Raw genomic sequence first — 12,881 nt, 5'->3', positions numbered from 1 at the left:
GGCCACTATATCATGGTGCCCAAAGTCTTGCTGGAGAAAATCGTTGAAGTAAATGTTCCAGAGTGTTGGTCCACAGACCGAGCCCTGAGGGCAGCCACGGACAACAGAGCGGTGGATAGTGTGACCTCCACATTGTAGAAAGGCGGTTCTGTCCCTAAGGTAGTCCCGTATGAGATAGTAAAGGTTAGCTGGGCACTTAATCTTACGAAGTTGATGGAGAAGAAGCGGCCACCAGGCACTGTCAAACGCTTTAGCGATGTCAAGACTGATGGCCAAGACATATTTGTTATTTTGGAGGAGGTGGTCAATGTTGTCAATAACCCTATGGATGGCATCAGAAGAGGATTTCTGTGGACGGAAGCCGAATTGCGAGTTGTGCAGTATGGAGTTGTTTTCCAGGTACCAAACAAGCCTATTGTTAAGAAGCCGTTCCAGGACCTTGCCAAGAACCGGCAGGAGGGAAATCGGTCTGCTTTCATTAGTGCGTCCAGGTTTGGGGACAGGGACAATTCTGGCCTTTTTCCATGTTTGGGGAAAAACACCATGGCGGAGACAAGCATTATAGAGGTTTGTCAGCTTAGTGGGGATGAGGTTCCAGAGGGTCTTAGCCATCTCTGAGGTGATGTCGTCATGGCCTGGGGATTTCTTATTGCGGAGAGTGGAGAAAGCCCTGTCGATCTCATGAGTTTGAAACTTCCACCAATCAGTGCCTAGTAGCGCTAATGGTTTGATGAAAGACGTCCGCCAATGGTTTGATGTCTTTCAACCAATCCACGGTCGAGTTTTCAAAAGTTGCCAGATTGCCGTTCCTATGGCGACAACCGTCGTTCGTCGAAAAATGGAAAAGCGTGGGAAATCGTGTGACGGACGATTTTATTCCAACAGGATCGTATAGTTATAATTATTTCATATAGNCGACCGTGAGTTCCCTTGATACGTCCGAGACGAACTAAAGTCAAACGCGAGTCCACTTCATGTGTCCAAGGCGAACTAAACTTCCCGCCACAACTCAATCCTTTTATACGGATTGAAGTAAATCGGCTTCCACCAATCAGCGCCTAGTAGCGCTACAAGACGTCCGCCAATGGTTTGATGTCTTTCAACCAATCCACGGTCGAGTTTCCAAAAGTTGCCAGATTGCCGTTCCTATGGCGACAACCGTAGTTCGTCGAAAAGCGTGGGAAATCATGTGACGGACGATTTTATTCCAACAGGATCGTATAGTTATAATTATTTCATATAGTAAAACTATTAATTGTTTTTTAATATGGATTTATATATAATATTTTAAATGATTGTAAAATAAAATATGATATTAACCAATTGTGAAAAAAATGTTCACAATTGGTTAATTATAAAATTTGTACTAACTCAAGATCTCTCTATTGATTTTAAATTATTGCTTTATTGTTTTTATACTGAATTTTATAAAAGAAAATGTCAAATCCTGACTTAATATCTAGAGATATCTAAGCAGAAAATTTTAATTTAGCTGAAGATCATAATATTTATCCATTTTTTCTCTTATACATTTTATAGTTAAAGATCTGGAAGCTCTAGTTGCTTATAGCTAGATCTCTAGCTACATTTTGCAGATTCCAAGATAGTTCTTCATTAAAATCATCAAACCTTTAAATAACTTTTGGCCCTGAGTCAAAAGTTATTTATTTACAGGTTTGTTGCCTGAAAGTATACCATTACCTTCAGGTAATGACATACTTTATTATATTGAAATGCTGACAATAAACCTGAATTTACACAATAGAGCAATTATTTATTGTGATGTCGTCAGAATGCTCGGCTGCAATTTTTTATCATATTTTTAATTAATGTAAATATATGCTCACTATCTTAAGTTAGTATTGTAGTGTCTTGCTCATGTACAGTACATCATACTTTTCCTTTAACAATAGTCATGCTGATCATCTGTTCACCCCTTAAGTTCCCAGCAATTTTTGATATTAATGTAATTAAACATAAAAAAATCTTAAAATTGAAAAAAAACAAAAGAAATGCGTTCATTTTGAAGAAAAAGCTTCAAATTTTATTTTCCTTTGTCTCGCTTTTCTGCGAAATTTGACACTGATGAGTCATTGTTTACACAGCTGGAGTCGGATTTCCCGGGACATTCTCATAGAAGTCTCGGGAGGCGAAGGGTTTGTAGTAAGGTGAGTAGTAGCTGGCCGTATATTGTTAAATATTTTTAAAAATCTCAAATTTTAATTGCGATTTCTGACCCCCCGACTTAATTAAAAGTGTATATAATAAAATCTATTAATTAAAAAAATTATAAAACTATTGGAGGTCGTTTTTGACATCATAAAGCAGCTTTAAATAACTTTACCGAAGGAAAATCCGTGCACTACAACTTTAGAACGATTAATTAATTTTGATAAAAAAATCCCATTAAAAAACAATTAAGCCTTAATTGAGCATTATCAAAGGCTAATTAAAATTGCGATAAAATTTTTTTGCACTGGTAAAAATTTTTGAAAAAATTTGGAGACTTAAAAAACATTCCAAAAATTCAAAAAAAAAAAATTTGGGGGGCTGAAAGGACCGAGTTTTATGTAAGGCTATGTAACCTGCCCGAGTTAACTCAGGCAAAGAACTTAAGGCGTTAACTGCTTTCAGGGGTAAAGTTTTGAATTGAAATAATATGACTTCCAGTTTGCATTGGATGTTTGTATATAGTTAATTGGAGCCTCCTGCCCATAAAGTTTCCATATCTGGTCTTGGATTTTATTTCTCTAACTTCATTTTTGAGATTAAGGAAAGACAGCAGTGGGAATTTATAGGTCTATGATTTTTTCAAATTGCAGCCCAATTAAACTATTATTTTGTACTCCTTTCACTTATTGTTAAACTGTGTATTTTGCAAGAATTCTTGTGTGTAACAAAATTCTGAAATTTTATAAAAATGATTTTTTTTAATATTTATAAATCTTAATTTATAAATTTATACTTAATTTAACATTTTAAAAGTGTGTTGTGAAAACTAATTTTATACAGAATTTGATGTAAAAATGTTGATAAGAATTAATACTTATATCCTATTTATCCTTAGAATTAAATTATATATGAATAATTCTGGATATTTTAACAAACAAAAGTTTCTTTTAGATGTTACTGGTGAAGTAACTGATGATGAAAATGATGACAACGATGTAACAGTTACTGAAATAGAAGATTTATATGAAAAAAATGTTGTTTTACATTTATTATCAAAATTAAAATTAGGAATGGATCTTACAAGGGTAAGACAGTCTAATTATAGTTCTTTTAATGCAGAGAAATAGTATAAAAAATTTTTAAATATGTTTTTGTTCATTTCAATGAATATATTCCTATTAATCATATTTATTGAAGCAGATATTTTCAGATAATTTTCTGATTTTATAAATCAGAAAATTATTTGAAAAACATTTTTCTTCTCATTTCTTCATTTATTTCTTTATGTATTCTAGAAATATATTTATTTGGTTGAAGCTATCAACATAACAATGTCTTGCTTAGTGTGACTTCATTTAATGTAAAATTCAGTGTTGTATAGTTTGTGTGTTAGAGGATTCAATTAATGTGGTCACAGCCAGCTCAATATACAGTAGGTAAATCTTTCTTTAAGGCACTTCACTTTAGGACACTTTGCTAATACAGTTCTTTTCAATCATATTCATTTTTATAATTTCTGGGACTTGCCTTTCTCTTAAAATCATCAAAAATTTCCTTTTTTTTAAATTTATTATTCATTGCATTTTCATTTTTCATTATTATTCATTGCATTTTCATACTTTTCATTGCATTTTTTTAAGCATAGCACTATTGTGCACCTAATAAATAATAGAGTAATTCTGTCTTGGGCTTTTACAGACACTGAAAAATGAAAGAGATACTGTGATTCACTTAAAGGCAATACTTGCTTTACAGTTGTGGTCTAGTATCTAAATTACTGCATTAGTGACGTTTGGTTGCATGTATAAGAGAATTTATAACTAATTTTAAAAAATTTTTACAAAGTAGCATAAATTTTGATCCAGTTTTATCACTTACCTCATTTTAATTGCACTGTTAATTTATAAATTTAATAAGTTGCATATCATCTGCACTTTTAGAAATCTATAGTTGCATATAAGTACAGTACCTATTTAGTGATTAAAAACTTGAAGGCAAAAGAACACTGCACTATACGTTGCTGGCATTAATGCTTTTAATTTAGTTTGCAAATGGGTAAAATGGCTAGTGGCAGTTTAATCACTCGTTCCTCACTAAATTTGAACTTTTGAGCCTATTTTTAAAATATCTGCTTTTGGCATAATTTTGAATAACAATTCAATTGAAAAATACAGCATTTAAGCAAGAGAGCATTAGAAAATGTAATTGTATTACTTGAACCTCAAAGAAGGGCAGGCAAACCCATTTTAGTAAGAGGGGAAAAAACTATCCAAACATTTAAAAATTTAAGTTCAATATTGTCTCTTTCTGTAGTGCATTAGTCACACTAAAAGAGATATTCCTATACATTCTAAAGAGTATACATGGTTACAGAACTGCCAAATATCTTATGTTAGAAATATTTTTTTTAATCAAGAATTTCATTCATAAATTGTGTTATACAATAGATCAACTTTTTCACTTTAGCATCATATAAATGAATGATGATGTTAATTGATTCTAAAGTTTAGTATCAAATTAGTAAGAGAGATGATATGTAGCAAATACCTACAAATCCATTAAAATGTAGCATCTTAATTGGTAACTTCAGTTTTTCCTGTTCATGATAGCACTATCACAGTTATTGACAGACATTTATGGATAATAAAATATATATGGTAATTTTTAATAGAGATTTAGTAGTAATCTGAATTTTAAGAGTTTACATTTTTAATGAAGAATGAATAACTAATATTTGTACTAAGCTGAATATAAATTTTTGATTAAAATAATGACATTAAAAAAAAATGCAATTTATTTAATAATGTAAGATATCTAAAAATGAATATAGTGTTTAGTTTTGTTGTTAATATTATGAAACATTCTGAAGTATTTATCCAAAATCAATTCAATCAAATTATACTTTAACAGAAAATAGGATTTCTTTTCTTCTTATTACTACTTTTAAAGCCATTTTAATAAAAGAAAATTTCATGTTTTTTTTTTTATGGATTAGCTAATAAACACTGATTCATGTATGTACATATAATTATTAGCACACACCACTATATTAGTGAAGTGCTTATGTTAGGACTTTTGTGTGTCTGTCAGACAATATATATTGGATTGGAGATTATGATCTGTTCAATCCATTCATTGCAAATGTGCACATGCGTGCACAGAAGGGAACTGAATATTTTCATTTACTGTTATGTAAGCTATAGTAAAAACTATGTGGTTCCCCTGGAATATATAAACCACATCCCTTACTGTATATTCAGTGAAAAATTCTTCTGAAAAACTACTTGATTCCAAGAATTTATAAAATTTATTTTAAATGAAGTTAATATTTGATTTGCCTTTGTGGAGTATGGTTATCAGATCAGCATGACCAACCTTATAATTATGTATAAATTAAAATGACAAAGAAAGACTGACACTATTTTATTCATTGTAAGCTATATACTTCATACAAAAGCTTTGAATAAATAAAAGTTTTAAATTCAGTTTTTTACTTTTTGAAAAGGTTTTGTTTTATGATTGTTAAAAAATAAATACTGGTTGTTCAGTTATAATAAACATACTTTTTTAATTTTAAAAATAGAATATGATAGCGATGTTAATGATATTGGAAAAGAAAATAATGTAAAAATTTACTTTGTTCTTTTGTGTATCCATTATTATTTTAAAATTTATTACTTACACTAAAATTAGTTATAGGAAGTACAGCTCACTGCGTGTGGCGTTACTAAATATTTTTTTCTTTTCGAGTGCTTTCGGCAAATTTATTTCTGTCGTCTTCAGGCAAAGGTTTTTTTTATTGAACATGAGTGTTCAAAACAGAAAAGAACACATACAAATTTAAATAAAATGATTTTTTGAACCACATTTGATATAAAACCACTACGATTTTCAAATACGAACAATGTTATGAACGTGGTGTTGGTCCACGTCAATGGTGTGACAAATGATATAAATCACTGTTTAACCATTTGTATAGGGCGATCCGTATGTTTGGCAGTTCCAGAATAGGTGTGTTGCACGTTTCCGAGGTCGTTATGAATAAAGACTCCCATATAAAGAGGAGCTTTAGGTCACTGCAGGCCCTGAGTATAGTAGACTGGGCCCATAACTGGTTATAATTCATGTTGCTCACCCTTCTTGCAAGTTCCATATCACACCTTCCTTTTGCCACATCCTCCTGATGTTTGGTCAAGTGGGTAGCCAGAATTCTTGCTGTGGCCCCAATGTATGTCGTGTTTTTCTGTCTTTGAGAAGTCAGGAATTTATATGTGGTTCCATTGGATTTTCCAATGAAACCGCATATAAATTCCTGACTTCTCAAAGATTGTCAAAATACTATAGTAACACCGCATAAATTTATGACTTCTCAAAGACAGAGAACTTGTCTTGGTCATTACAGAGGAGTCTGTGCAAGCTTGGTAACATAGAAAGGGGCAAGAGCATACATTGGGGCCACAGCAAGAATGCTGGCTACCTGCTTGGCCGAACACCAGGAGGATGTGTCAAAAGGAAGATGCAATACAGAACTCACAAGAAGGGTGTTCAACATGAATTATAACCAGTTATGGGCCCAGTCTACTATACTCAGGGCTTGCAGTGACCAAAAGCTCCTCTTTATATGGGAGTCTTTATTCGTAACGACCTCGGAAACGTGCAATACACCTATTCTGGAACTGCCAAACATATGGATCGCCCTATACAAATGGTTAAACAGTGATTTACATCATTTGTCACACCATTGACGTGGACCAACACCATGCATTCACTGTATTACATCACGTTCATAACATCGTTCGTATTTGAAAATCGTAGTGGTTTTATATCTAATGTGGTTCAAAAAATCATTTTATTTAAATTTGTGTGTGTTCCTTTCTGTTTCAAATGCTCATGTTCGATTAAAAAAACAAAAGCCTTCACCTGAAGACAACGGAAATAAATTCACCAAAAAGAAAAATATTTAGAAACACCGCACACAGTGAGCTGTACGCCCTATTACTATTACTATTACTTGGTGTGAGTAGCATTAGTATATTACATTAAAATTTCTTAAAACTAATTTTTTTTTAAATATATGTGTAAATGTGTACACAGTATTTGTTAATTCTGATTCATTCTTGTTCTATTTAAATAAAATCACAACATTCATTTTTTTGTTTTTGTTATGTTTATGTTTTTGTTTGCATAAAATTTTATAAACATTTGAATTTGTAGGTTTTTATAAAAATTACTACATTAAGACTGCATTATGTGAATATATTTAATTTATATTTCAAATTTTAATATACTGTGTATGCATACAAACATAATATGATAGTATTTTGACAACATTTATGGAAGTTACATCCTAAAATATATGAATTTATTTGCAACAAATTATCTTATTAGTTTGATTTACTATTTCAGTGTAACTGAAATGATGACAGATTATGAAAGTTGTCCTCAGTTATACAATTAATAACATACAGATAATATATAATTTATTAAACAAAAATTTAAAAAATAAAATTATAATAAAGCAAGATTAACTGGAAAATATTTTATTTATAATTATACTTACCTAGGTTTCTTTTCCTACATTTCTGCTAGAACCACACTCACTTTTGGAAATGTATGCTAATTTTATGGGCCATCCAGATTATTTTATAAGGTAAGACTTTTTTATATAAATTATATGTAATATAAAAATAAGTATAACATAATTTTAATTTTATAGGATAGCAGATGAACCAACTCCAGAAATGAGAATGGTTGCTGCTGTTCTATGGTATCTAACTTCAGTTCATGCTGGGAAAAAAGTAAGTTTTTATCACTGTTAAAACATTCAATATCAGTTAAATCTAATTGTGTAAAAAAGTATATTATTGTTTGTCAAAGTGATTGATTTAACTGTTCTAATCATTTAAAAGATACTGAAAATCACTTTGTTAAAATGAATATATTTTAAGAATAAGACAAAGAATAATAATAATCTCTAAATATATGCTGTCAAGTTAAAAAATAAAGATAATACTTTTACTTGCAACTTTATATTTTCATAGCATTTTCATATATTTGAATGAAATGTTGGCTGACAGTATTTACATTTTAAAATGGATTTTATATTTTATGACGGAAGATACCAAATTTCTCTAAAAAATATAAAAATAGATTGAATTTATTTATTTTTTCCATGTATTTAATAACAATAATTTGTGACTTACTTTAGTTTGACTTTATTGATTAGTAAACAATTTGATAAAATTATTCTACATTTATGGTTATTGTTACAGTGCAGTCATGTAGACAACACACTAAAGGATAATTACAAAGTTTCTTAAATGAGATAAAGAATGAAAATTATTTATTTAAGTACAACACAAAAAGTGCAATGATCTCATGAGTTCCTTCCACTTGAACATTTTTTAAAGATCATCCAATGAGAGAAGGCCATACTAAAGGTCTGATTGACAAAAATCTGCTTATTAGCAACAAGTATACAGGTATTCCTCATATAACACGGTAGTTATGTTCTGAAAAAGTGCTATATTATGCGAATCCATGTTATACAAAACAAAGAACTGATGCAAAACATTGTGCTAGGTTCCAAAAGTTAACAAAAGTATACTATTCTTTTTCATTACTAAGAGATATATTTATATTTGTGAGCACTATGTTGGCCTCTTTATTCCTAGACTTATTGTATAATACTGTGTAATATTGTGTACACTGTGTCTGACACAAGATCAGCCTTAGAACATCAATTTATTTTCCCAAAATATGTTTATTAAAGCAATCAGTAATTTATTTCCAATTAATTAACTAACTATCAGTTTATATTAAACCTGATGACAGGCACAAAATAAATTGAAAATTTCGATATTCTAAAATCCATGGGCAAATTTGAGATAACATGCATGCATGCTTGCTTGATGAAGAAATATCAAATAAAGACATTTGCACTTAAAAATAGTGAAATTTTATATGGAGAATTTCTAAAATTCTCAAACCATGTTAGAATGAAACTGGGGATTTTCCCAATTTTTGAACAGTGTTAGAGCAAAATTGTGTTGTAGAAGTGCCATGTTATGCAAGGAATATCTGTATTTCTTCTGTAAATTGTGTTTTTAAAAAAATGTCCTTTATGGAAAATACTTATACATTTTCAAAAATTTTATCATATTAAGAACAATTTTTTATGTCCTAAGTACAGGTAACCCCCATATAACATGGTAGTTACGTTCCAAAAAATTGCCGTGTTATACGAAACAAAGAACTAATACGAAAAGGAGGGTTAGGTTCCAAAAATTAAAAAACATGCTAGTATATTTTCATAATTAAGATAAATATCTTCATTAAAATTTTTTTAAGTGATACATATTAATATAAATTAAACAATGTTTTCTTCGTCATCACTAAAAACACTATTAATTAACCGAGAGCGTTTTCTTTTTGGCAAGTTATCCTTATCCTCTGAGCATTTTTCTGCATTATCTTCAGATCCATGCTTTACCTTTTGCAAAATGTATGTAATTTTAGATTGCTTGCTTCTAGTTAAAAGGTCTTTATAAATTTCCTTATATGGTGCTAAGCACTTATGAAGAATAAAGCAAGTATGGAATAAGGGAAAAACATTCGGCAACATCAGAAGCAGAAGCGTCGCGATCTGGCAACATTGAAACAAGTTTCGAGAAGGACCACGTGTATCGACAGAAGGCGAGAAGAGAAAATTTACATACTTAAGTACTAATAGTTCACGAAAATAATAATTTTCGTGAACTATTATTACTTAAGTATGTAAAAATTTATTACATTTCCTGTTGTACGAGGGTTTTACCCAATTCTCGAACCGTGTCAGAGTGAATCCGTGCTATAAAAGTACCGTGTTATACGGGGGATTGTACCAATTCTCGAACCGTGTTAGAGCGAATCCGTGCTATAGAAGTGCCGTGTTATACGGGGGTTACCTGTATTATAATATTATGTTTCAATTCTTGTAAGCACAATTCAATATTCAATAATCAAAGAAGTATTACCAAATAATATTATTAATTTTACTGTTTTGTTTAAAAAATATGTGATGTTTCATTTAATATTTTTTGTCAAGTCTGATATAAATTTTCATAAGCTGGTTTTTTAAATAGGAATATAAAAGCTTATGACTTAATAATGCATACGTTTCTTGTTTATCCATATAATTTAGACTTTGTTACTTGATCACTTTTCTTACTGTTCTAAATAATTAAGATCTATACAATTTTTCTAAAATATAGTTATGTTAATTTTATTTTTATAGAAAATTTTATTATCTACATCTTATTGTTATGAATTCTAATTAATATAGGGATCTGTTGCAAAAAAACCTTATAATCCTGTTTTGGGTGAAACTTTTAAATGTTCTTGGAAGATTCCAAATGATGATAAAAAAGAATCTAGTTCATCATATATACCAGTTACTTTTGTAGCAGAACAAGTTTCACATCATCCATTAAGTAAGTAATAAAAAATTCAATGAAATTTTTATTTATTTAAACATTATACTTAACAATTGAGATGCCATTTGAAGAGATAAAAATATTTTATAATGTTTTCTAAAGAAAATGTAAAATATTCTTCTCTCATTCTTATCAAGTTATCATTTCCTAAGATACCAAAAAACTATTTTATTGTAGTTTTATGTTAAATTTAAATATTTTAAAATACAATAAATNACTCCAAATACACTTTAAGAAATAAAAAATATTTTTAATGAAACTTACAGCCCCCTCTCAGGACCCACAAGTTGAAAAGTGGAGGTTTGTTGTCTCAAAGCCTTTTTCAGAACTTCATTGATTGTATGACAGCCCATTGTGGTTGCTGCATAGCTGTCAGAGGTGATCGCACTCTATTAGCTTTTTTTTTTCTGGGGATCTGTACATTTTGCCAAAAATATCCAAAACATCTCATAAATGAAAATTAATTTTTTTTGTTTTCATATGACAAGTACTTAATACCATGAGGGGTTAATTAATGTACAAAATTTCATCCCAATTTTCCAAATACAGTATGATTGAAGTCATGCAACTTGATCTTTAAATGTCTATATTATTGTACAATGTAGCCACCAGATATTTTTTCAACAGGCAGCATTACTTGTGGTTTGTGATTCAAGTTGCATGTTAACTTCAACAAGCACAGTCTGATTTAGTAGTTGTAGATAATTATTGGTTTTGCAAGTGATGTGTTTTTTTCCCCCTAGGTTCAGCTTGTATTCATTGTTCAGCAGAATGTGTACTGTTCAACAAGTTTCTGTTGGCTGCACAGGCCCTTCTAGATGCAGCTGCAAAACTAATTTATGGATTTTTTTCCCATGAGGTTATTTTAAAGGAATGGTATATTGCAGTAATTCTCATACAGTGGAACTTAAAGTTAGTATTGCTACAGAATTTATGTAGAGCTGACAATGGCACATTCTAAAGTGCCTGATAATTTTATGGAAAGAGTATGAGCATATATCCAAGAAGGTGGCCGTTTTGAACACATGCTGCAACCCACATCTTTAATATTAGACATTATTCTAACAGCATTTTTCTTTACACAGTATAATGTTAGTACAGAAATTACACTGCGATTTATTATGTACTACTATACATGTTGGGGACTTTTCAATAGCACTGTACTTTTCCAGATATCCTATAATTTGTGTTCATTGCCTTAATTTTGGACACTGATGTAGATCAGACCTATTTATTTGATCTTATTAAGATCACACACTTTTCCCCCTTCCCTCATAACAAAAAGAATAAAAAAGCAAACATTTATCTCTTGTATCATATTTTGTTTGATCTGCAATAAGTGTAATAGTTCAAATGAATAAATAGATTAATTAAAGTAATACATATATAAAATTAGTATACAGCATTTTTGTTTTAATAGAAAAGGAAGTTATTAATTGTCATTTGTTTCCTACAAATGACAATTAATAACTTCCTTTTATATAAAAATAAATTACTACTACTTTTTAAAAAATTTAACAAACAATTTTCAACTATGTTGCTTAAATATATAGTAATATATTAGTTATGCAAATTAGATATATTTGATGATATAAATTGATTACATTAATATTAGATAGTAATCTTTATTTACAATTTACACACAAGTTTTTACATATTATTTTCTTTATTGTGGTAATATTTAATATAAATACTTACTTTTGTGATGTTTTCCATTTTTATATTACAGTGTCTTCCTTTTATATTGAATGCCAGAAAAAGAAAATGTTTGCAGAAGCTTGTATTACTATTAAATCCAAATTTCTTGGAATATCCATAGGAATAAATTTATTAGGAGAAGGTTTGTATATTTTATATATACAGATATCCCCTGTATAACATTCTAGTTAGGTTCGAAAAGTACTGTTATGTGAATTTGTGTTATATGAAACAAAGGACAAGTAGAAAACATATCACTGATGACAGTAACACTTGGTTTATGGGGAGCTAGGACAAGGAAGAAGAAAAATTGTAAAATTAGCTCTCATTGAAGGAAACTGGGTGAAAGACTTGAAACAACATTGAAAATTTCAATATTCTAAAATTCATGGGTAAATATGAGACAAAACAAACGCTTGCTTGAATAAAATAAATATCAAATGAATGTGTTTTCACTTAAAAATTATGACATAGTTCAAGAATTGGAGACATCTTACACAATGTTGTACAGGTTATTTCCCCAATTCACAAACCATG

General features: G+C 29.9%; 1 protein-coding gene across 1 annotated transcript in view; it reads left to right on the top strand.

The window, feature by feature from the left end:
* Positions 1-12,881, top strand: part of LOC111627789 (oxysterol-binding protein-related protein 11-like) — a 56,263-nt gene that overhangs the window by 25,557 nt on the left and 17,825 nt on the right. The window contains exons 9-13 of the mRNA XM_023371430.1: positions 3,124-3,257; positions 7,737-7,822; positions 7,889-7,970; positions 10,496-10,643; positions 12,376-12,486. Of these exons, the coding sequence (XP_023227198.1) occupies positions 3,124-3,257; positions 7,737-7,822; positions 7,889-7,970; positions 10,496-10,643; positions 12,376-12,486 (561 nt within the window). The remainder of the gene's footprint in view (positions 1-3,123; positions 3,258-7,736; positions 7,823-7,888; positions 7,971-10,495; positions 10,644-12,375; positions 12,487-12,881) is intronic.

This window comes from Centruroides sculpturatus, unplaced genomic scaffold (assembly GCF_000671375.1).
Source record: "Centruroides sculpturatus isolate CEXI.00-Female unplaced genomic scaffold, Cexi_2.0 scaffold568, whole genome shotgun sequence".
Taxonomy (NCBI): Eukaryota; Metazoa; Arthropoda; class Arachnida; order Scorpiones; family Buthidae; genus Centruroides; species Centruroides sculpturatus.
The sequence above is the reverse complement of the archived record's forward strand: the minus strand, read 5'-3'. Positions and strand labels throughout refer to the sequence as shown.